The 27,067-nt window shown below is 38.8% G+C and overlaps 1 protein-coding gene across 2 annotated transcripts in view; it reads right to left on the reverse strand.

Annotated features, from left to right (window-relative positions):
• The window catches only part of LOC131034997 (dehydrodolichyl diphosphate synthase 2), a 106,608-nt gene extending 79,756 nt beyond the window's left edge, over positions 1 to 26,852 (reverse strand). The window contains exons 1-3 of one of the 2 annotated variants that reach the window (XM_057966629.2): positions 26,587 to 26,852; positions 26,142 to 26,413; positions 25,609 to 26,030 (exon numbers count right to left, since the gene is read on the reverse strand). In XM_057966629.2, coding sequence (XP_057822612.1) covers positions 25,609 to 26,030; positions 26,142 to 26,253 — 534 coding nt within the window. In that variant the 5' untranslated portion in view covers positions 26,254 to 26,413; positions 26,587 to 26,852. Of the gene's footprint in view, positions 1 to 25,608; positions 26,414 to 26,586 lie in introns of both variants that reach the window. The other variant, XM_057966628.2, reaches the window with a different exon arrangement.
• Between the last annotated feature and the right edge of the window lie 215 nt (positions 26,853 to 27,067).

Consider the following 27,067-nt stretch of genomic DNA (forward strand, 5'->3'; position numbering starts at 1 on the left):
AGGGGGCAAAAGGAATAGGGTTCAGGAAGTCTATTCTAAGCCTAAGAATGTAGAAAATGATAAATGGATCTAGTGGAATCAAACTAGGCGAGGTCTCACAAACAGGTATTGACACAAGCTTAGTGCAATCGTCTAAGGTATACGTAAAGATTTTCAGGCTATCACCATCAAACGTTGACACCATCCAAGTTGATGCTTGTCAAGGGATGCGTAATAGTTGAAGTTAAGCTTACTCAAATTTCCAGTTGACCACACAAGGCGCACTTACCAGCGGCAAGGGGCTAGTGGTATGGATTAAGGATTCCACACAAATGAATTCAACAAATCTTTCACTCAATCTAACACACATGAAAATAAATTCTAACCTAAAATTCTAATCTAACTTGGAGGAATTGAGAACCATGAATGCAAATACAACACTTGAAGAGCAAAATCACCAACAATTGAACAATGATTATGATTCAAATAGCTGCAGCATATACCAACAATTCTACAAAAACTCTCTTACAAATGAGAGACAAGGAGGCATATATAGAGTCTCTTACAAAAATGGATGGCCAAGATTGATCCAAGATCAACGGTCGAGATCATGCCAACAAAACCTTAGAATTGCCCTAATTAGAGTTTACATCAAAAATGGTGCCACCTACATATGGCCCAATGAAAAGATACCTAGTCATCAAATAGAGAATCTTCTAGAAGATTCCTCCCTGCATCTCTCTCTCTCCTAGCATACTCCAAGAATCTAGCCAATACTGAATCTAACTCCTCCATGGAAATGCTAGGCAAGGTATCCTGTTGTAAATCAATCACGTCTAGTGAATCCGAGCAAGCATCCAAAGTGTTCTCCCATTCTGGCATGAGCTTCTACGAACTATGAACATGAATCAACAAAGAGACCAAGTCATCTATCTGACTCTTCTTCAAAGAGTCCAACTGGCAAAAATACATAAATTTCATCTTGTCTCTTAATTCGGCTAAGTGTAAACCACTAGCATCACTAACATCAACACCCAATAATTCCTCAATCGAGGCAAGGATCTTCATCTGAATGTCCTGAATCAATCCCTCCATCTCCATACAACTTGACTGGGCGTTCTCATAAGTTGATTTCTTCAAGGCTAATGCACAATACCAACCATGGAAATCGTATCTGTCTCCACTGTGCACAATGCTCTCGCTGACCAAGGTGGAATTAGGAATCTTCTTCAAAGCCTGGGAGCATGGAATAGTCTTGTCTTGAATAGGCCGGAATTCTTCCCAAACTCCCTCCAAATACTGGATTCTGAATGCGAGCCCTATTGTCCTATCATATGCATGGACAAACTGAGTAAGGAAATCATCTGCCTGCTTTCTTGTATTCTCAATCCACTTTTCCACCTCCGAGAATGTACCTCTCGCTGCCTCAAGTGTGAATGCATTCCATGGTCAACTGCAATAGGGGAAATAAGGGTGGGATTTTCACGCCTTATCCCTGCAATATACTCTCTAAGTCTGATATTCTCTTCTCTGTACATTTCTTTCTCCACAATCTCTTTGTCTAACCTTGCATCGATTGCCTTGAGGTTTTCACCAACCTCCTAAAATTCTTGCTTTCTGGATGTACGACCAAGGGCAACTGAAGTGATCTGGAAATCCATAAGAGTAGCAATGTCTGTTGTCACACCTGCAATAGGAACAGCAATCCGCATTCCTATCTCATCTCTAGCTATGTGCGACAAAAATCTCCGCTCTCTTGGGTTCCTTCTCCTTAGCACTCCAAGCTAGGTAGTCATCAATGTCGTCAATAGGTTGTACCTCTATCATTTGTTTACTTTTCTCCATACTTCTCATCAGCCATTCAGGAATAGCATCCATCTCCATACCATCATCGAGACATATTTCTCGATCAAGTCCTCTCAATGACGAGATAACATCATCATCATCATCAAGATTATTCTTGGTCCAATCATATACCTCATTTTCCAAACTAACTTCCTAAAGGACAGTAGGGGATCCCGGTTGATCATCATTCTCATTTGGAGGTGCAGATGTCGTTGTGGCATGTAACTCCTGAGTATTCCATGGTACTGTATTGGAACACTATTGAGTCTCCTTGTTCTGCTCTGTTACTTCAATCACTTCGATTGATGAGACACTGAGAGGGGGTAAAGGAATGATAGGTGGAGGAATGATAATCTTTTGTTTCTTCTTCACCTCATCAATCTTCTTCCCTCTGGCCTTGACTTCTCCTGTCGTGTTCTTCCTTCTCTTGGGAGCTTGACTCTCTTCGTCTGCATGAATCCTAACATCACTGATAGTCCTCTGATCATCCTCGGAAGTAGACTCTTCCGGCTTCATCCTTTCATAAGTGAAGGGAACACCCATATCAACTAACTTATTCATCTGTATATCTACCCATGCACGGGAGAAACTCAAGACCTCTCTCATCAATACATTCAGGTCATTCTCTTCTGACTCTGACCAATTTGGCAATAGGATTGCCTTCTTCATTTCACTCTCATACTGTGGATGCGTATGATCTTTGTTATCTAACACTTGATCAGGAATTAAAAAAAGTCCACACTTCCTCATGAAATCCACTAACATTCTGGACCACATTCTTCTCTTCACTGCTTGCTCGTCCATCAGGTTAGCCCAATAATCTTCTATGTCAGCTTTGTGGATGAACTTCTCTCCCCTGATCCTTCCAACTTTCTTGTCTGGATCAAATCTTTCTCTTTTCTTGTATGTAGCAAACCGATAGAATGCAAGCTCCTTACTCGCAGTGCTAGCGGCTATGGCAAAATGGCAAACCTCTAACTTCCTCCCAATTGAAATAGGGAATGTCATGCCTGTCCTATGCTTCTCTCTTTGAATGACATCGAACTCTCGAAGCTGTCTCACCACTTCCAACAAGATCATTCTGTCAGTCTGATACCTAGGAAGTCTATAGGGTTCAGATTGAAACCCATGAATCCTAAGGTACATGAAAGTGGGAAACTGAATATACCACGATCCATATTTTTCTATTAACTATGTTGCCTCCTTGGACAATCTTCTTAGCTGGGGGTAGCATTCATGACTCTTAAATTGTCCTTGCCCATTCCCGACTTCACCTTTGCATATCAATCCTCTGTATGAAACAAACCATGCAAGCAGGTATACCAGGTAAGAAGTCATGGCAAATGGCTTGGACCACTCTACATTCCTCAGCTGAAAGTCCAGATTGTCACTTATAATCTTACACCAATTTACTAACGTTCCTCTAAGATAATCCTGGATGAAGTAGAACATACATCCATCGAATATTGCTCCCTGCAGCATCCCCATCACTCTGTTGAGTACGAATATTAAGTCGCTATACTCCTTGAAGTCTACGCACATGAGTGTCTTGGGAGCCTTGGAATGATGAGACCTAGGCTCAATCATCCACTCTTTGTTTATCAAATTCTTGTATACACCCATCTTCTTCATGTATCTTTTTGTATATTCATCCTTGGTCACGTCCTTCATGTCCGTTCCGCGTGGAATTCCGAACACCTCAACAATAGCATCCTCAGCAAGGTAGGCAATGACAATGCCCTCAGGAGTCTTGATCATTCGCGTGAGCGAATCATAACACTGTGCACACTCCAGGATAAGCTCACTGCACTGTATGGACTGTGGAAATCCAGCGGCATGGAAAATACCACTCTTCATAATGTTCGCATATGCTGGGGAAGAAACTTGATCTCTGACTCCGAACATCCGTTGTTGCATCTGGTCGAAGTCTAGGAAATGCATGTTTGTATCTGTGATCTCCTTCCATCTGGATGAAATCTTGAGCTCTGGATAGAATCCAGTCTCCAGCATCTTCAGTAGTTCTTTCCTTTCCTTATATCCAGACTTCGACATCACACTTGTACGAAGGTTGAAGTTAGACTTAGGAAAATAAATAATGCTCTTAATAAAATTCTTGACTTTCTAAAGATTTTAGCTAATTAGAGCATAAAGTCAAGAGAATAATTCATACACTTTGTAGATTTTGACAATTAAATTCAAAGTGTGACAATGCTAGGGCATGAGAACCCTCTATAAAATTCATTAATACCTCCTTATGCTTGGAAATTATGCAAACTAAAATGCAAAGGGGTATACTAGATCAACGATGACGAAGGAAAGGTGTGAAAGGTTGTGTTTTCACACAGAGTATGTCTGAAGACACCTTCCGAAATCAACAATGGAGGTCAACAAATCTAAAGACAACCTGAAAATCAGACTTTTAAAACATGTTGTAATCTTTCAAAAATGTGCATAAACTTGATAAAAATCAATTTTGATGATGAAAACAATCATATCCAGGAATGTAAGTGTGGCTGGTAAAAAATAAATTTATGAGGACAAGTCTGAAAATTAATTACTTCAAGCTTACCAGCACCTTGCAAAGTAGTTAAAAATCTCTGAAAATGATAGAAAATAGCTAAGGAATCAGCTCCAAGCAAAATCGCCAAAATCGTTAGGTGGCTGGAAATGAAAATTTCTGAAGACAGCTGCCTATAATGGAGTTTTCAGACCTGCAACAGCGATAAAATGGTCTGAGAATGCACTAAAAACTCCACAAAACACCTCCAAATGCAAATCGCCTAAGTTGGAATTGGCTGGGCAATAAAAATTGAAATCTAAAAAGTAATGTGCAGCTAACAATGGAGGTCAAATCTGAAGCAAACCTCAGATCTGAAACAAATCAGCAAGCTGGGAATGATGGCAGCCACCAAGCATGAAGAAAATCACCCCAAACAATGGCACAAAGCACTCCTGAATAAAATTCGAAATTTTCCCAGCTATGGCGCCATTCCTAAAATTCTGAAAATGTCTTCAATGGCAACTTGGATCTGCAACAATGGAGGTTGGAACAGCAAGCAAAAATGGAGGAGAAAATCACTTAACTCCCAAACAGCAAAATTGCCACCTTCACCAAAAATCACCAAATTTGGAAAAAATGCCAAACTTGGAAAAATCGCTAAATCTGGAAATGGTCTTCAATGGCAGCAAGGGGATGAACAGCCAAGCTGGAAAAAATGGAGGAAAGAATCCTCAACCCAACACTTCACTTCAGCACTTTGCCATAATTTGCCAATAAAGGAGAAAAATCGCCTTTCATGGAGACACCTGGCAGATTTAATAATAAAATAATGTTGAAAACTCCTCTCTTATACTTGCTTTTACCTCTCACTTTCACCACACAAGCAATGTGGGATAAAACACTTGCATATATACTTGTTTGGTAAAAAACCAACTTGCTTCTAGAAGGTTTAAAATATTAAATGTTTATTGCAAGTTATTTAATTTTGCTTTTAAAATTTTAAATAATCTTTCATCATCATTTAAAAGCAATTAAAAATGGGGCTCACTTATTAAATATTTCAATTTAAGTCCAAATTGAACCTCCAGGGGAAAATCGACTTAAGTTGGGATTAAAAAAATCCCTTTAAAAAATCATTAAAATGTCAAAAATTTCCCCACAAGGGAAAATCGATCCTAGCTTGGATAAAAATCCATGCTCAAATTTCATCAAAATGCACATAAAATACTCCAGGGGAAAATCGATGGCAGTCTGGACACAAAATCCACACTCCAAATTCACTTTTCTTGCAAAAAATACTCCCTGGTGGAAAATCGACCTACATCTGGATGAAAATCTGGACTTAAAAATCATCAAAATGCTCTCAGTGGAAAAATGACTTGGGTCTGGACTGAGAGTCTGCACAAAAATCCGCACTAACTTGTCACAAAACAGCCTGGTGGAAAATCGACCCAGGCATGGAATCATCCTTAACGTTGTCCGCACTATAGTCCGCACTCCAGTCCGCACTCCTGGTGGAAAATCGGTGGCAGTCTGGAAAAATCTTGACACAGCACCAAATTTTAGCACTTCAAGGGGAAAATCAACTCAAGTATGGATAAACAGTGGTGGAAAATCATAGCCAATATGGATTTCAGGGGAAACCCATGTGTAGTGTAGATTTTGAGTGAGGGAAAACGGTGGGTAGTCTGGAATATGAGGGGGAAAGCACCTCTAGCATGAAATTTGACCTTCTAACCCTTGGAATATGGATTTCCCTTAGGAATTTGGCATTTTAACCACTCAAAATCACTTAGAAACTTCAAGATGAGCGAAATGCTAGGAAATTATTGGGATAAAGTGTGAAATCAATTTAAATAATACCTTAGGAGCGAGAAAACAACTCCAAAAGGTCTAGGAATACCTTGACACTTTAAAATCACTGATGCACGTGTTTAAAAACACGTTAACACTCAAAAGGTCAACACTTAGACAAAATTTAGGATCATTAAAATATCGGTGTTTGCAACTTGATCCTATAACCTCAAAAACCCTAGACGGCACTAGGCATGATCAAAACTCCGAGACTCGAGCATGGGAAACACAAAATTGCCCACTAAGCAACCAAAACCCTAACCTAACAATGCAGAAAGCCGAAAAAGAGGGGGTCCCCGTTAGCAATGGGGCGATGTGTGAAAAGGTCACAACACTACCTGGCAGTGAACTTGAAGAAGTTTACTGACTGCAAATGTTGATTGGACTTGGAGCTTTCAAGAGTTGATTTTCTTTTGGAATACCCTGCCCCTCCACCCCTTTTTGAGGTTTTTTATCAGCAATGAAGGAACCTGTGCTTTAATTCAGGCTCTTTGACAAAAAGTTGCGCTTAACACTTGGGTCAAGGGGTATAAAAGACCTACACCTTTGCTTTGAATTCGATTTCCAACACCCAAAATGCGCGAAGGAGATAGCTCAGCAAAATGGGATGAAATGCGGGGATATCAACTCACTTCTTTTTTACCAGATCCTGCAATTGGGTGACTTTACATTTGTGCTATCATCCTCGACCTTTGAAGACCTTTAGGCCCTAGCGTAACTTCGGCTCTTTGAATAGAAATGTGCGATTTTGTCCATTCCTCACAAAACATTCAGAATCGTCGAACTTCTTTACACACCCCCTTCTTGGAGAATTCCGAGATTTCTACTGGAAAATGCGCAACCTTCATTTGACTTATCTCCCTCTTCACACGATTTGAAGGCGGATTGCAAAGTCGGGATATTTTCTAGGGGTTTAGAATAGAAATGTGCGACCTACACTTTGGGACATTTTAAGTTAAAAAATGCCCCTTTGCGTGATTTTGAATTTCGCGATTTTTGGGCTTTTGGTCCAAAATGCGTGACTTTGAAGTATTGAAACGCCGTTTTGATGAAATTCGGGCTCTTGAGGAGTACAAAACATGGAAAGGGTCGAACTTTATATTTGTCTCTTTTCAGCCATTTTGGACTTAATGCGTGAGTTTGCCTTGCTTTCTATTTTCAGGTTTTAGCGTGGAATGAGCGATTTTGTGAAATTTGGGCCCTTTTGATGGTTTGGGCGATTTTTTTGATTCAACTTAAACTTCGCTCACTTTAATCCTTTTGTGCGATTTTGAGTTTTTGGTTTGTGACGTCCTTTCATAAAATTCGGCCTTTTTGATTAAAACGCATGATTTTATTCTCTTGCAAAATTAATGAACATGGTGAATATAGCTTATACGCCTCCTCTAAGAAAATTCGGGCTTTTGATATGTTTGGCACGAATTTTACTTTCACCTTTTTAGGCGCCTCTCTAATTTTGGGCCATTTGCCCAAAATGCGTGAATTTTACTTTAACACTTTTAGACGTTTCCCTAATTTTGGGCTATTTCATGAATTTGTGCGATTTTGCCTATTTCGAGCCTTTAGCCCCAAATGTGAGATTTTTCTTTTGTTTTCCCTTTTATGCGCCTATTTCACAAACTTCGCACACTTTAGTGATTTCACGAGATCTTTACTTACCTTGCAAACTTTAAATTTCAACCAATTGGCTAGGAATGAGCAACTTTGGCCTGCCTTAGGCATTTTCACTCAGATAGGCAAATTCCTCCTTAATTTTCAAAACCCCCTTGCTAGCTTGGTCATCTAACTTAGATGCAAAATTTCCTTCTCATTCTCAAGGTGCGAACCCTCTAGATTTTAGGATTCAGGCTAGCTCTATTTCAAGCTTGAATCATCGTCTCCAAGCTCAAATTTCCCACTGATGCAACCTACTCTACCTGTTCAAAAGAAACTCCTACTCGAGACCTCAACGAGGCAAACAGAGAAAGGGGGGGACCCTGTCGACGACGGGGAGTGTGAGCAAGGCACAACAAGCCCCTTTTTGGAAAGATTTAAGAAGGTTCAAAATCACAAACATGGACAAAAACCCTTGGTTGCTCAAAGATTTGAGAGGACGAAAACCCTCATTTCCATCTAAGGTATCCTCACAGAGGGGTTGCATTGGGACTGAATTTGAGCGATTTCATGCAAAATTTCAGAGTTTGGGCAATAAGGATCTGCAAGAAAATGATTTGATATCATAAAGTGGGAATCAACTAATGAACATGAAAAGTGATCCTAGACTAACATCCATCAAACCTATGAACAATAAAGTGTTGATCAGAGGAAAGCCATTGTCGATTCCATGCAGAAAACTGTGAGCACAATGAATGATCTCGAGAAAGACTATGATAGCAGAATCGCAAACTTGGAGGAGAAACTGAAGAAAGAGTATGATGGAAGACTCAAACAAATGGAAAGTAATTTCAGAAAGTCAATGAAAACCTCATCTCCTTGGTCACATACAGCCATAAAATTGTAAAAAATTCTGCTGAAAGTATCAATACTGTGGTTGGAAAGCTGGAAAGCCTACATCAAGAAGGGACCACAATTCATGTTGAAGCCCTTCAAAAGAGGCAGGATGATATCTCTGGGCATTCCAAGAGAACTAGGGCCAATCTGAAGAAGTCCCCCAATCAAGAAATACAAGAGCTGAAGAAGATTTCCCTCAACATGACACAGCTAGAAGCTAAGGCGGTTGAGGCCTTGAAAAATTCGAATTAGTCTGTCTTTTTTGTGGTGCTTGGTTTTTTGCTGGTCTTTTGCCGTCTTTGGGCTGCTGTTACTTTAAATGTTTATCATTGTTAGCAGCATTTTGTAGTCTGAACTATTAAAGGGTTTCGGGGTCCCTTCAAAACCTAATTGTTCCTTAATCAAAAACATCCATTAACCTAGAATCAATTCTCTTTTCACATGCATCATTAGAAGAAGGTGTGAATGGGTTTCATACTTTAACTACAATCCTCAAGGGAGAGCCAAACAGTCCTCAATCCACACCTTTTTTGTTTATGCGCTATCTGTTGTTACATGTTAGGGGATTGATTGAGAGCATGAATGAACTAAACTAAAGACGGCCAATTTGAACAAGTTTAACCAGTATGCATGAAATACAAAATATTGTGCAGGTTCACATTCAAACAAGCCCATCCATTTTTCTTTCCCTAGTCTAGGGCACTTAGTCATCAATCTCTATGTAGTCCCTAATGTGCTAATGGAGCCTTGATTTCACCCTGGTTTTTTCAGACACCAATTTGACATGGAGGTGGCCTCCACTTTTGGTTCGACAACCTCCATCAATCAGACACCGTACATATATGTTTGATGTTCATCAAATGCCTCTACGACACGCATAGGTCACACTTCCACCATTAACAGGAAGCAATTTATTCTTCATTGTTTTTGAATCAGCATTTTTTGGGTCGTGCCTCCACCATCCAACGGCCCATATGCCCTCAAATCTATGTGAAGCCACACGAGATTATTGCAGTTTTTTTGCAAACTATTTGAGGATGAGATAAATCATATTTACATATATCGACCTGCCTTCTCTACTGCAATCTTTCTATGCAACCTTTCTACTCAACATTAGATCTCATCAAACCTTGATCTTTGCCACACCTCCAACAGATTTTTTTTGGGTTGCTCAATCAACTCCCACAACAAACAACAAGCATTTCTCTAACGACCTCCATTTTTCACTGTTATGTATCAAGATCTACATAAAATGAGGAAATATATTTATGATTTATGATTTAAATGATATTCGAGCTTATGATTGTTACCTTTATTTTTTACAAATGAACCTAATTCAAAAAGAAAATTGCAAATCCACAAACCAGATCTGCAAACCCAAACCAGAACCAGCAACTTAATTATTTTCTTTTATTCCCAATTTGTTCAAGTTTTGCATTGTCATTAAATGTGATGTCCCCAATTTTTAAAGTGACAATTAATTAAATTGATTTTTATTAAGTTATCAAAAAATAAATAAATTATTCAAACAATGACTTAATATTAATTAATTAAATTAAATAATAATAAAATAACAAAATATTTTAATAAGGTCACTTTATTAAATAAAGTTCTCTAGTTGGCCTAATCTTCTAGATGTTTCTTGGAGGGCTTTATAAGGAGGTCATGGGGTTGTGGCAAAGGCATGCTTGAATTTGACAAACGATTTATGATTTCTAGAGACAGAAACCTTCAAGAGTTTGATAGAAGAGCTGGACGAAAACCTAGTTCTTCCGAAGAGGTGGATTCATGACGGAGTCTACATCTGAGCAAAATTTGTTAAGTCTTTGTTGTGACGTTTTCACACATCACCCCATTGCATTTAGCTAGGTCGTCTTAGCTTGGTAAGTTTAGTAGTTGTTACCCCTTGCTTATGAGAAGTGGATATGTCTTGTCAAGTCAGTATTGAGGTTGTGTTGCCAACCTTGATAGGGTGGTTAATGTTGCTAAAAGTTGTCAATTTGCAAGAAAAAGTCTTAGGGTTTGAAATGGCATGAATTAGGGTTTCGAACTGGTATAGGTCAAAATGAGAAAAAAAAGTGTCAACAGAATTGCTTTCAACAATGCAATCCCATGGCATTGGTCAAATTAGGGTTTTGATGCAAAAATTGGACAAGAGCTTAGCAAGAAGGCTTAGTGCAAATGAAGCCTTGAGGACCAAAACATTAGTACAAACGAACCCTAGAAGGCCGCCCTAGCTGATTGAATAAAATTGGTTCCCCAAGTGCCGCCACTTTAAAACCAAATTTGGGCGATTTCAAAACAAGAGAGAGTTTCAAATCATCATTTCTTTTTGAACGAATGAGGGCAAGATCACCGATTCTCCATGAAGGAATTGATGCTGGAGGATATAGGTGATATGTTGGACAATTCTTTGTCTTGTGCAAACAAAGTTCAAAAAGATCTGATCTGTTTGATGAATGAAGGCAAGTGAACTCAATCTTTCAAAATGATTTTAGTACGAATGAAGCTCCAATCACCAATTTGAAAGTGAGGTTTTTGATCATAAAAGAATGAGAGTGTCATTTCATCAAGTTGTCAACTACAAATGAAAGCAAAAATGCTGCTCAAGTTGTCAAATGAAAGCAAAAATGCTGCTCAAGTTGTCAAGTACAAATGAAAGCAAAAATGTTGCTCAAGTTGTCAACTACAAATGAAAGCAAAAATCCCGCTCAAGTTTGTCAACTACAAATGAAGGCAAAAATCCTGCCTAAGATTGCTAATACAAATGGAAGTTAAATGCGGCCCAACAAGATCATGTTGTGCGCATCAAGGATGAAATGTCGATCAAAGCAAAAGGGTTTGAACAAATGAAGAGAAGAAAACCGATTCACCTAAAGGCAACTAAGTGATCAAAAGGTGATCAATCCAACCTGCTCACACAAATGAGGCATGAAAGACCAATCTGTTTGATGAAGTAAGGCAATCAAAGTTTAATCAATCAAACCTACTAATGCAAATGAGGACTTTAACGTCGATTCTACAAATGAAGCCTTTGAGGCCAATTTGCTTATGCAAATGAATCAACTTGTGCAAATGACCCTACAAAAGCTGCCAATATCAGATCTAAATTTGCCCAAGTGAAAGAGGTACAAATGAGCACAAAAATGTCGAAATGTAAATGAGCAAGAAAATACTAATCAAGGCTTGTGATACAAACGAAGGAGAGATAACCGATCAAGTTAATGAATCTCACAAAGTGGTGATACAATTGAAAATTACAAAACCCTAAGTACAAATGCAACCTTGGAGACCGATTTACTTAGGAGGAATGAGACAATTCAAATGGATCAATTCAATGCAAAACTACGAATGAAAAAGAAAAGGCAGATTTAATGTGATGCAAATGAAGCATGAAAAGCCAATTTACTTAGTTGCTTCAAGGTGATCAAAACTTGATCAATCAAATCTTGGTATGCAAACAAAAGCCTAAATTGCCGCCATGCAAATGAGTGTTGAGAGGCCGATTTGCTTATGCAAATGAAGCTCATAAAGTTGAAAATGATCTTGTGCAAATGAAAGTGAAAATACTTACTAGCAAGCTTATACATATGCAAGCATAAAGGCCGCCTAAAAGTGATAATGCAAACCAAGGGTGAATGACCACTAATGTTATGGTGTGCAAAAGAAGAGGATAAAGCTGATTTGATTGTGCAATTGAAGGGTAAGTTGCCACCCAAGTTTGATGACTTTGTGCAATTCAACACAAAAATGCCGCCACCCTTGTGCAAATGAAGATCAAAATGCCGATTTGGCAAAAAGAGGGTTTTGTTCAAACAAGAAGTGAAAATACATTCCACCAAGCAACTTTGTGCAATTGAAGATCAAAATGCCGATTAGGCAAATCAAGGGCTTGAGACCGAAATCTTTATACAAATGAAAGCCCAAATACCGAAATTCTTGTGCAATTGAAAAGAAAATTGCCAATTTGATTAAGGTAAATGAATAACAAAGAGCACAAGGTGAAGAAGTCGGCTTTCACATCCTAAATGAGGTATAGGCACTCAGAAAAGAATAAAATAAAATGTTTTATTGAAAATGCTCGGCCTAAGGTGAAAAGAGGCAACCCTTAACATCCAACGCCTATATAAAGGAGGTGTTTCACATCATTTCAACATCATTCAAGCAATTCGAGTTCTAATCAATGCATCAAGGCACAACGAAATAGACCAAGAGAGTGATCTATCAAAACTAAAAAACATCATTTGATCATCAGAGCACATAAAAGATGAAGGATAGGTAAAGAGAATACGTACTTTATGATGTTTGATATCTTCTTGTTTGTCTTGCAGGTAAAAGCAAAGGGGCAAGTCTGATCGTAGGAAAGACTAAGGAGAAGATGAGGATATCAGAGACACATTCTGCATTCAAGAATCACAATAAAGGAGGATGAGTCCATGACATGATGAACATAGAGAAGAAAAAGGAAATTAACAATTCAAAAGGAAAGAACTCTACATCAAGGAAATTCCAAGACATGATGAAGATCAAGAACTCAAGGTCAAGTATATCATGAACAAGGGAAAATTGACCAAGGTCATCGCATAGTCTACATCAAACATGAACAAGGAAGCAGATAGTTTCAGAAGAGTTAATCAAAGTTTGCTTAATCATAATGATGCTCCCCATCATCACCACATTGAGCAAGTGAATAATGTTGAGTATCAAGAGATATAGCTCAAACACTTTGTGTTGATCTACCAAATACAAGCAGACTGAGGTCATCCTTGTCATCATTCCACCAATCAAGAGGTTTCACATCATGTCTAGATGCAATGCACCCGACTCATCCTATGGAGGCACAAACTTTGAGCTACCTACCTGTTGATGTGTATTTTACGCACGCACATAACATTCAAAATAAAATACCAAAGAACTTTACCCTCTCTTGACCAAAATCACCTCAGATGCTAAGGGTAAGATCAACTGAAATGATTCCAAGGTTTCTACAGTCAGGTCTTGACGAGTGAGTAACTCAATGGTCGATGTGAATTGTTGTTTTCACTCGGGGACTTACACAATTGTTAGAATTAACTTTGCTTATCTTGAATATGGAATAGGTGTGCTGATAACTTAGGATTTAGCAATGTAGTTTTGGACTTAATTCTAACAAGACTAAAAAAATGACAAAAGGGAATAAGGTTCAAGATATCTATTCTAAGCCTAGGAATGTAGAAATGATGAACAAATTTAGTGGAATCAAACCAGGCAAGGTCTCACCATCAAGTCGAACAGATTTTGACACGAGCTCAGTGCAATCATCTAAGGTGTACTTCATAGATATTCAAGTTATCACCATCTAACATTGACACCACCCAAGTTGATGCATATCAATGGACGTATAATAATCAAAGTTAAGCTTGCATAAATTTCCAATTGACCATGCACAGCGCACTTACAATCAACAAGAGGCTAGTGGTATGGATTAATAGATTCCACACAAATATACTCAACAATTCTTTCATTCAATCTAACAAACATTGAAAGCAAATTCTAAATCCAAAATTCTAATCTAACTTGGAGGAATTGAGAACCTTGAATGCAAAACAACACTTGAAAGACAAAATCACCATCAATTCGAACAATGATTTATATTCAAATAGCTGCAGCACATACCAACAATTCTACAAAATCTCTTTCTTACAAATGAGAGGCAATTGGGTATATATATAGTCTCATACAAAATGGATGGCCAAGATTAAAACTAAATCAAGGGCCAAGATCATGCCAACAAAACCCTAGAGTTGCCCTAATTAGGGTTTACATCAAAAATGGTGCCACCAACATATGGCCCAATAGAAAAATACCTAATCATCAAATAGGGAATCTTCTAGAAGATTTTGTCCTACATCTCTCTCTCTCCTAGCACACTCCAAGAATCTAACCAATACAAAATCTAACTCCTCCATGGAAATGCTGGGTAAGGTATCCTGTTGTAAATCAAACACATCCAATGCATCCGAGCAAGCATCCAAAGTGTTCTCCCAATCTGGCATAAGCTTCTGCGAATCATGAACATGAATCAACAAAGAGACCAAGTCATCTATCTGACTCTTCTTCAAAGAGTCCAACTGATTGAAATACATGAATTTCATTTTGTCTCTCAATTCTACTAAGTGTAACCCATTGGCTTCACTGACATCAACTCCCAATAACTCCTCAATAGAGGCAAGGATCTTCGACTGAATATCATGAATAGATCCCTCCATCTCTGCACAACTTTTTTGCACGCTCTCATAAGTGAATTTCTTCATGGCTAATGAACAATACAAGCCATGGAAATCATATCTATCTCCATTGTGCACAACATTCTCCCTGATCAACGTGGACATGGGAATCTTCTTCAAAGCTCTGAGGCGTGGAATAGTCTTTTCCTGAATGGGTCAGAATTCTTCCCAAACTCCTCCCAATACTGTATTCTGGATATGAGCCATGTTGTCCTGTCAAAGGCTTGGACAAAATGAGTAAGGAAATCATCCGCCTGTCTCTTTGTAGCCTCAATCCATTTTTCCACTTCCAAGAGTGTATCTCTCACTACCTCATAATGTGTATGTAGTCCACGATCAACTGCAATAAGGGAAATAAGGGTGGGATTCTCACGCCTTATCCCTGTAATGTACTCTCTAAGTCTAATATTCTTTGCTTCGTATTTCTCTCTTTTCTCTATTTCTCCATCCAATATCGCACTAATTGCCTTGAGGGTATCACCAACCTCCTGAAATTCCTGCTCTTTTGTAGTACGGCCAAGGGCAACTGAGGTAATCAGGAAATCCATGGGAGTAACAATGTCCGCCGTCACACCTCCAATAGGAACAGCCACCTGCGCAATCCGCATTCCTGTCTCATCTCTAGCTATGTGCGACAAGATCTCATCTTTCCTAGGTTCTTTCTCCTTATTGCTCCTAGCTAAGTAGTCATCAATATCATCAATAGGTTGTGCCTCTATCATTTTCTTACTTTTCTCCATACTCTTCATTAGCCAATCAGGAATAGTGGCCATCTCCATACCATCAGCGAGACACATCTCTCAATCAAGCCCTCTCAATGCCGAGATAACATCATCATCGTCATCAAGATTATCCATAGTCAAATCATATACATTCTTTCCCAAACTAACCTCCAAAAGGACAGTAGGGGATCCCGACTGATCATCTTCCTCATTAGGTGGAGCAGATGTTGTTGTGGCATGTAAATCCTGAATATTCTTTGGTAGTATCACTGTGTTGGAACATTGCTCGAACTCCCTGTTTTGTTCTGGCATTTCAGCTTCCTTGATTGATGAGACACTGAGGGGTGGTGAAGGAATGGTAGTTTTTTGCTTCTTCTTCTTGACCTCCTCAATCTTCTTCCCTCTAGCCTTGACTTCTCCTGGTGTGTTCTTCCTTCGCTTGGGAGCTTGACTCTCCTCATCTACGTAAATCCTGATATCACTGACAGTCCTCTGATCATCCTCGAAAGGGGATTCTTCCTGTTTCATCTTTTCATAAGTGAAGGCAACACCCATATCAACTAATTTGTTCATTTGAATATCTACCCATGCTCGGGAGAAACTCAAGACCTCTCTCATCAATACATTCAAATCTATTTCTTCTGGTTCTGACCAATTAGGCAATAAAATCGCTTTCTTCTTCTCATTCTCATATTGTGGATGCGTATGATCTTTATCATCCAATACCTAATCAAGAATGAGGAAAAGCCCACACTTCCTCATGAAATCCACTGACATTCTGGACCACATTCTGCGGATTCTTCCTGTTTCATCTTTTCATAAGTGAAGGCAACACCCATATCAACTAATCTGTTCATTTGAATATCTACCCATGCTCAGGAGAAACTCAAGACCTCTCTCATCAATACATTCAAATCTATTTCTTTTGTTTCTGACCAATTAGTCAATAAAATCACTTTCTTCATCTCATTCTCATATTGTGGATGTGTATGATCCTTATCATCCAATACCTGATCAGGAATGAGAAAAAGCCCACACTTCCTCATGAAATCCACTAACATTCTGGAGCACATTCTTCTCTTTACTGCTTGCTCATCCATCAAGTCGGCCCAATAATCTTCTATGTCTACCTTGTGGATGAATTTATCTCCCCTGATCCTTCCAACTTTCTTATCTGGATCAAATCTTTCTCTTCTTTTGTATGTTGCAAATCGATAGGATGCAAGTTCGTCACTTGCTGTGCAAGCTGCTAAGGCGGTCTGGCAAAACTCTGATGTCTTCCCCACGGAAATAGAAATTGGCATGCCGGTTCTGTGCTTTTCCTTCTGGATAGAATCAAACTCCAGAAGTTGTCTCACCACTTCCAACAAGATCATTCTGTCAAAAGGATACCTAGGAAGCCTGTAAGGTTCGGATTGAAATCCATGAATCCTTAGGTATGTGAAAGTGGGATACTGTATATACCACGATCCATATTTCTCTATTAGCTATGTTGCCTCCTTGGACAACCTCCTGTGGATTCCACCTTGCAACATTTGTGTTATGTAAATTGTGAATACATCATTCACTCTCTTATAATCTTCAATCCAGTACATGCTCAGTTGTGGATAGCACTCATAACTCTTAAATTGTCCTTGTCCATTATCTACTTCACCTCTGCATATCAATCCCTTGTATGTAACAAAACGTGCAAGCAGGTATACCAAATAGGAAGTCATGGCGAATGACCTGGACCGCTCCACATTCCTCAGCTAAAAATCCAAATTGTCACTTATGATTCTAAACCAATTAATCAATGTTCCTTTTAGACAATCCTGGATAAAATAGAACATCCATCCATCGTATATTGCACCCTGCGGCATCCCCATCACTCGGTTAAGCAAGAACACTAAATCACTATATTCATCTTTGAAGTTTGTGCACATGAGTGTCTTGGGAGCCTTGGAATGATGAGTCCTAGGTTCGATCATCCACTCCTTGTTCACTACGGTCTTGCATGCATCCATCTTCTTCTTATATCGGTCTTCATATTCATCCTTAGTTATATCTTTCATGTCTGCTCCACGTGAAATTCCAAACACCTCAGCAATCGCGTCCTCAGCAAGGTAGGCAATGATGGCACCCTTAGGAGTCTTGATCATTCGGGAGCGAGGATCATAGCATCGTGCACACTCCAGGATAAGCTCACTACACTGTATGGACTGCAGAAATCCAGCGGCTTGATAAATGCCACTCTTCATAATATTCACATAAGCTGGGGAAGGTATCTGGCTTCCAATTCCGAACATACGCTGTCGCATCTGGCTCATGTTCAGGAAATGCATGTTTGTGTCTGTAATCTCCTTCCATCTGGATGACATCTTGGATTCTGGATAGAATCCCGTCTCAACAATCCTTTGTTGTTCTCTCCTTTCCTTGAGTCCGGACTTCGACATCGTACCTATACGAAGCTAAAAGTTAGAACCTTGGAAAGTATTCCTGACAAAATTTCTGATTTTTGTTGGCATTGTGTTGTCATTGATGTCAACCAGTGTAGGATAGCTACCGGTATAAGAGATGCATGTGCAGCAATCATTGATGCATATCAAATGTGATGCCTTTGATGTCACCTAGCTTGGCAGGTCACCGGCAAGGGAGAGAATGTCATTCAGTACAATGACATTGGAGTCACTAGTACACAAGTTAGTGTTTGACTTGTGTTGAAGATATGGACAAGAGACCGGTATGATATAACAACCGGTAAATGATGACATCTGCAAGAGTGCAAGATGTTGGTCGGTTGATTGTGATGAAGAGGGGGAATGTTATCTAAATCACATCAACACCGGAAGAGAAGTATGTGCAGGCCACCGGTATGCTGTGGGGATGAAGAACAACAAGACTCCCACCGGATAAAGGTGCAGTCACCATTTGAAGAGATGACTGACAGTGAGTGTGCCCAAACCGAATCACATGTGCCTATTTGAAGATATGTTGCTCAAACAGGGAAGCCACATTGACACATTGGCAGGATGCAAATGACAAGGATCCACTCCCACCGGTAAGTGGAGCTTATCCCCTATTATGCATGAAATGCTTGATAGTCCACCGAGATAAGAGAGAAGAGTAGAAGGCAGGTGATTGAAGGCTCACACCGGATGAACAGATGAAATACTAAGTTGCCTTATGTGCATTAGATCAAAGATGTGTACCGGATCTGCAAAGGTAGACATGATGTGTCGTCAATACAAAGATAGAAGGATAGGTTTGTCACTTTGACAAACCGGTTGAGATATGGTTCGGGCTGATGATGAAGAAGGCAAGGCTGAGCAACTGCAGATAGAGAGTGCAACCGGTATGCAGTTGCCTCGAATGGAAACAGTTGAAGGTTGATGACATGGTGTCATCAAGGTGTTTACCGGTAAGAATGTCCACCGGTAATGCGGACAAAGTGCAGATGCAGAAGACTCCCATCTGATGAAGATGTGCATAAGGTTGGTTAGCAAGTGTGTTGATTGGTTGAGTGTTCCACCGGAAGAGAAGCAGAGTGCAAGGTGATGGCAGACCGGTTAGGGTATAACCGGCAGGGTTAGTGAGCCGGTAGATTTATCCGATAATGGAGTTGGTCGGTGATCCTATCCAGACCGACACAGATGACCTAGCAAAGGTGGATGCCGACAAAGGGGCCACGTGGAGGTGAAGTGGCATGCATGCACAGGTCAGTGAATGTGTTGTCGGCGAGGTAGATGGTGGCAAGTCGACATTTATGTCGATAGCGTGTTTCATAGGTCGAGGTGAAGAAGAGTGCGGCTCGAGACTGATTAAATGACGAAGATCTGATTGGATGACTTCATGATTGAGGCCGAGTGTCCAGGTGTTGATCAGGGGAGATGAAGCTATCTGCATGATCGCTTTATAGGTGTCTGACAAGTGCAGACCAAAGGAGCCGTGTTTCCTAAACTTAGCAAACGTGTATTGGAAGTTGCACAATTGGTGGAGTTGATTGATCCATTGTAGGTGGCCGATCTCTGAAAAGAAATCTGATTGGATTTGGTTTGCATCAAGGTCGATGAAGAAACCCTAACCGCTTCAAGTTTGAATCGGTTTTTGGCAAGAAGACTTGTTTATATATATGCAAGTCTGAATCGATGCAGTTGCTATTGCTGAATGAGAGAGAGTTGTTGCATGTGAGAGGAGAAATCAGTCAAGTGCGAAAAAGAGAGAACCGGGTTGAAGGGTTCAACTGGCAACAGTGAGGCAACCGGCAGTCAGCCAGTGAGTCTGACAGAGGAGTAAACCGGTGGTGACCATACCGGCAGAGAAGGGTTGCAGAAGACTGCACAGAAGGCAAACTGAGAACCGGCAGGAATCAGATGGTAGACATCTGACTAAGTTATCAAGATCGGTGGTGGAGGAAAGCAACAAGTGTGATAGTGAGAACATAGAACCGGCAAAGAGTAGAACCGGCAGAGAAGGAGAAGAGGGAGAACCGGCAAGGGTGTAGCAGAAAGCAAGGTGCAGCAGAGAGTGGGTTGCAGCAGGAGATAAGGTTGCTGCAGTAAGAAGGTGAGCAGAGAACCGGCAATGAATTGGATAGAGGAACCAGTAGAGAGATTTGCAGAAGAGTTACAAAATTCATTTGTAACAAGACTATTACTTTTGTAATTGAATATACTCATAGTAGACCACTGAGTTGGAGCTCGGTGCAGGGGTTGTAGCTCCTTGGGTTGGTGCCCTAAACATTGTAATAAGATTTCCATTGTGAGGCTGGATTGGAGCAGTAGACTCCAGCAGCATTTCTCACCGAGGTTTTTCCCATCTTGGGTTTTCTTCGTATACGCTGGTGTTATGTGATGTCCCTTTCATGTGTGATTGCATTTGTGACAGTCTCCCATCTAACCGGTAAGCATGCTTTCTGTTAGAACTAATAACCAGTATACACACATAGAATAGATAAAGGGAAAAGTTTGTAAACCACTAATTCACCCCCCCAACCTCTCAGTGGCACATTGTGTCTTAACAATTTCCTAATGATTTAGACAAGTTTGAGTATGGAAATCAGGAAAATAATCCACATTCTCAATAGATTTCAACAATTGAATGCAAAATGTGACAAGGTTAGGGTATAAAACCCTCATGAAATTCATTTAAATCAATAATTTTCAGACCAAAGTCTGAAAATACCTCCTTATACTTAGGAAAATTATTCAAATTAAAGTGCAAAGGAGTATACCGGATCAAATAATAACTAAGGAAAGGTGTGAAAGGTTGTGTTTTCACACAAAACTATGTCTGAAGACACCTTCCGAGGTCAACAACGGCTACCAGCAAATCTGAAGACAACCTGCAACTTCACAAATTAATCTCTAAAAACATGTTGCAATCATCCAAATGTGCACAAACTTGATGAAAATAGGCTTCAATGGTGAAAACAATCAATCCCAGGAATGTAAGTATGGCTGGTAAAAAGAATATTTTCTAAGGACAAGTCTGAAAATGAATTGTTTCAGACTTACCAACACCTTGCAAAGTAGTAAAAAACAATCCCTGAAAATGATCAAAAAATGCCTTCCAAACAAAATCACCAAAAATGACAAGTGGCTGGAAATGAAGTTTTCTGAGGACAGCCGCCTATCAATGGAGTTTCAGACCTGTAGCAACTTAAAAAGCTCTGACAATGCACTGAAAATGCCTCCAATCAGCCCCTAGGCAAAATCGTCTTAGGTGGAAATCAGCTGGGAACAAAGTATGAAGTCTGAAAATCGAACTTCCAGCCAACAATGGAGGTAGAAAATCTTCAGCAATGGTGGATATATCAGGTCTGAAAACAATTACCAGCAACTCCCAACGATGGCGCCACCACCCACAGAGGAAAAAATCACCAAAAATGTAGGTAAAACCTCCCCAAAATAAAAATCGCCTTCCTCCAAAATAGTGCCACCTTGCCAAAAATCGCCAAAGTCTGAAAAATGAAGCTTCAACACACTCCAATGGCAGCCAATAAAAATCGCCTTGGGCTGGAAATGAGGAAAAATGAGCAAAAAAACAATCTTCATCCCAATGTGTCAACTTGACACTTCACCAAAATTCGCCAGTTGGAGGAAAAATCGCCTTAGCAAGCACACACTTGGCAAATATAATAATGTTGGCCTCCTCCTTTTAAACTTGTTTTCACCTTGAACTTTCACCACACAAGCAATGTGGGATAAAAAACTTGTTCTTATACTTGCCTAGCAAAAATCGATTTGCTTCTAGAAGGTATAATCATTAAATGTTTATTGCAAATTATTTATTAGTTGTTTTTATTTTTTTAAATAATCGTTGCACTTCGTAAAAACAATTAAATTTGGGGCCCATTCATTTAAAATATTTCAAAATTTGAATCAAAATGGCCACTTGGGGGAAAATCAATTTTACTTGGGATAAAAATCCCAATAAAAAATCATTTAAAATTATTAAAATATCCCCTTAAGGGAAAATCGAACCATGTAGGGATAAAAATCCCAACAAAATCATCACCAACTTTGCACAATTGGGTCCAGGGGAAAATCGACCCCTATTGGGATAAAAATCCGAACCAAAAAAATTCATCACTTAGCACAAAAAATCATCCTAGGGGAAAATCAACCCAAGTCTGGACAATCATCCGGACACAAAAATCATCAAAACGTCTTCTAGTGGAAATTTGCCTAGGGTCTAGAATGATTATCTACATAAAAATCCATGAAATCTTGTCACAAAAGTCCTAGTGGAAAATCGATCCATGTCACGAATCATCACAAGTCATCTGTACTCCCAGTGGAAAAACGAAAGTAGTCAAGAAAATTCCCAACACTTGGACAGAATTTAAGTCATCTGGTGGAAAATCGCCCTTAGTATGGATTTTGAATGGTGGATAAACAGGGAATGTCTGGATTCCAGGGGAAATTCGTGTCCAGACTGGATTTTGAGTGGGGGAAAATCATGGGTAGTCAGGAATATGAGGGGAAAAGCACCTCTAACATGGAATTTTGACCTTTTGACCCTTAGAATATGGATTTTCATCCAGATTATGATGATTTTTCCACTCAAAACCACTCGGAAACTTCAAAACTCAATAAAACTTAAGGCAAATTCACCAAAAATTTGAGCAAAACACAAGGAAACCTATTGGGATAAAGTGCAAAATCAACTTAAATACCTTCCTAGGAGCGAGAAAACAACTCCAAAAGGTCCCGAAACACCTGAGCACTTAGAAATCACCGACGAGGACATTCAAAAACACATTAACGTTCAAAAGGTTTAATCTTAGACAAAATTAGGATCATTTAAAATCTCAACTTCACGTGCCTGATCCTATAACTTCAAAACCCTAAACGACAATAAGCATGATCAAAACTCCGAGACTCGGGCACGGGAAATCAAAATTGCCCACTATGCTGCCATAACCCTAAACTAAACAACGCAGGAAGCAGGAAAGAGGGGGTCCCCGTTTGCAATGGGGCAATGTGTGAAAAGGTCACAACACTACCCTCGTATTTCATTGGTTCACATTCAATATCAAGCCTAAATGTAATTTTCTCATTGGTCAGAGGGAGTTGTTTTGACAAACCCTAATCAAGGTTTCCATCTTGTAATCTCGGCCATTGATTGTGAATCAATCTGAGCCATTCACTGTAAAGCACTATCTATATAAGGCTCAGTTTTCTCATTTGTAAAGGGTTAAGAATAGCAAGACAAGAAGAGTAGAGTAATAGATAATAGTTCATAGATAGCAAATAATAGTTAGCAATTAGAATAGAAGTTGGATTAGGAGAAGGCAAAGATTGTTGCTAAGACTTTGTTGTAAAGAGCATATGATTTCATTGAAGCTATGGTGAATTTAATGTGTTATTTCAACAAATTGCATGGTCTCTACTTCTCAATTCATTTTCATGTTGTTTAGATGAATGAAAGAACTATGTGTAGGATCAAAGGTGAAAGTCATATATCCATACCACTAGCGATTTGTTGATTGTAAATTTGTCTTGTGTGGTCAACTGGAATCCTTAATAAGCTTAACTTCAATTACTATTCACAAATTGAAATGCATTGCCTTGATGGTATCCTTGTTGTTGATAGTGATTTGAACATCATGTACTTACCTTAGAAGATTGCACTAAGCTTTGTGGAGTTGTTGCTTTGCATGTCAAAGCAAAGCTTAGTCGAGTATCACCAAAGATTGTCCATCGTTCCTATATTCTTAGGATTAGAATAGACTCCTCGAACCCTATGTCTTTTGTCATTTTATTTTCCAAGCAAGTAGTTAAAATCTAAGTTTCAGCAACATCCAAATGTTCAACATTCAAGTATTCAACGTAAGTCCCCTTGGATTACCAGCAATCACATCAACCAATTGAGCTATCAACATGTCAAGACATGACTATAGAACCCTTGGATATTTCATTAAACGTCTTTTTGCTTCTGGTTTTATTTTTTAAGAGAAAGACCTGTGTTTTAATCTTTTTGCCTCCAATGCATATTTGGACATGAAATCATCTTTAATTGGGTTTAAACTTAAAACTACCTTTGCATCCAGCTTTTCATTGTTATGACTTAGCCCATTTAAATCCAGACCCAACCCTTACTTTATTCTAGCTTGAATAAAATTTCAAGTCTAAATTCATCTCAAAAAACGTTACAGCTAGTTTTCATCTTTTTACCTTCGAGGGATATCTGGACCTGAAATGGGATTCAATTTGAATTTAATTCATTTTTTCGCATTCACCTTTTCCTTGGACCTTTCAAAATAGTTAATCCTTATGAGATGTTGCCACATAGCACCCAAATATCTCAAGATTATGCCATGTTTCACCCAGATATTCCCCTTTCAATTTCCCTTAGTGATTTTCATCCAAACAACGAAGGGCGGGTGATGCCAACAAGTATCAGAACTCAAAACTAAGATTTGATAAAAACAAAACTTAAACATGAAATCCTTTATACCCTAATTTAAGTTACTATCACATCTGATTTCTCATCAAAGAGAAACAAGTGCCCAAAGGCCATTTTAGAGTTCAAAAAGCATCCAAATCCAAAACTCAATCAACTTGAAATCGAGTATGGATTTGTAGCCCAAGTGTATATACTACATCCATTTAAACTTAGACTAAACCTAGGTGAAACTTTGGATTAACTAAACTATATTTTATTAAAATTTTGCATCTGGAGTTCATTGGAGCATTTTTGTGCTTTTCGAATATTTCTTAACTTTGATGTCCCAACAGATACGATATATCTAAACACTTGGATTTCATCTAAATTTGAAATTTATATTTCAAATAATTGGAAAAAATTTGAGCTTAGTGAGTGAGCCTTGTAGAGTATGGGTAGTCTTGAATTAGGCTACTCTTAAATTGTTTTAGGACAGTAACAAATAAGTAGAATTGTCATCTCTATTACTGCATTATGATTGCTAATTTCAGCAAGATTGGGAAGATTTTAATCCATAGAAACAATATACAATTGTTCAATTGTTATGAGTGTGGAACAATTTTCATTGAGAACTTGACATATTTTCTTGTAAATTGTAGATTTTCTCCGATGGTGAATGACAACAAAATTAGACTCCAATGTTAAAATATATGTTTCTGCCCCTTGATTTGTTTGGAAGATAGTAATCAATATTGGGATGGCGTAAAGATATTATTCTTGCATCTGAACATGATATATGAACATATTTGCAAAAAGTTGAATGAATTGTTTTTTAATACTGATAGTTAAAATTTAATAATAGTATAAAAAACCCTAAAGCATTTCATATCTAGTAAACCTTAAAAACCCCATTTCTCAGTTCCATCACATTCCATGTTTCCCACTTTCAGTATCATAGTACATAAACATTATTATAATTTATATCAATCACTAAAGAACAATGCTAATTGTTTCATTCCTCTTTAAAAAGTTCAAGCAGAGGCAATGAACATATGAGTTCGTTTCAAAAAATTTAACTTACCTTTGGTCGAAGCCAGTTATCTGTTGAAAAGGCAAATACAGTGAGAATCTCGATGCCCCACTTGCAGGATAGTTTGACAGCTTCAGTTAGTGCTATCCTACCTGCTCGATGCCCTTCAGTAGATGGCAACCCTCTCTGCTCAGCCCACCTAGAGTTTCCATCCATTATAATAGCTACATGTTTTGGCATTAAATATGGATATAATCCATATGGCAAAGGGTCTTCATAAGCATTATCCTCTTTGCCACTTTCTACTGGAATTTCCTCTGTGCCCAGACCTTTTATTGAAGACTCTGCTATGGAAGCACAAACGCTCAAAATTCTCCTTCTTTCTATCCCACTAATATGGAGACAATGATGAAAAACTTGCCAAACTGTTTCTTTTTTAAGGGCAGCCATAGGGTGAATTTGACATCTCAGCCCTGGAGAACAAGGGTTACTTGACCGAGTCGTATTCCAACACATTGACTTCTTTGATTTGAATGACATGTGAACTTGAGAGCATGATGCAAAACTAGGTTTGGCAAGCATACTATTTACCGAGTAGCCATAGCATAAATGAACTGAAGCAAATGACCCAGGGACCTGAACTTGTTCATTGCAGTTGAAACCATTTGCCAATGGAACAGTGCCACGTAAACCCATTGTGTTCTGAATATTATTTCTATAGAAAACGAATTAGAGTATGCAAGGGATTGACTGCATAGCAAATCTATAAGACTTCAACGAATTTAGCAAAACTTGACCCCAGAGCTCTGAATTGTCGCAACCAAACCATGTTCGTAATGGCATGTCCTTATTGCCTCTGATGGATCATAAATTGTAGAGTTCTCCTTAGTTAAGAGAAATTAAAAAGACTTTTTAAAACTGGGTTAGCCCTAGAAGCTAATCCCCCGTAAATTAACAAGTAATGTTCAAACTTATCGAACAAATCAATGGGTCTCTACAATTGAATCCAGTATGAAATTTTGTACTAACCTGACCCGGCAAATGAAATTATGACATTTAAGGAGGGAAACCATGGCCTAATGCACATATATGATCCCTCCAAGCTTGGATTATGGTCGCAACATCCTGCTCTATCCGAATTTGAGAAATCTTAGCATCCGCCCAGAAAATTTCCAGATTCGCGGTTGAGGTTGAGGATAGCCCAGCTGAGATCAACTTCATAAAATAGTGTCAAATTTATGTTCAACATTAAAAAAGGGTAATGCCTATGTTCATCCATAATGTGGGAAAAGTGCATCCTTGTTTTATTTTACTTTGGATCTGTGGATGTATGATTTTAGTATATATATAGATTAATTATTTTCATAGTTAATTAATTTCGTACTAAATTTTTAATTTTAATGTAATTTTTCTGAGCTAAAAATACATTTTATTTAATTTTTTTTTTTTTTTTAATTTTGGAAGAAATTGTGGATGTGATTATATTTTATTTTTCAAAAATTGAATTTTC

The sequence above is a fragment of the Cryptomeria japonica genome, chromosome 4 (genome assembly GCF_030272615.1).
Source record: "Cryptomeria japonica chromosome 4, Sugi_1.0, whole genome shotgun sequence".
NCBI classification, from domain to species: Eukaryota; Viridiplantae; Streptophyta; class Pinopsida; order Cupressales; family Cupressaceae; genus Cryptomeria; species Cryptomeria japonica.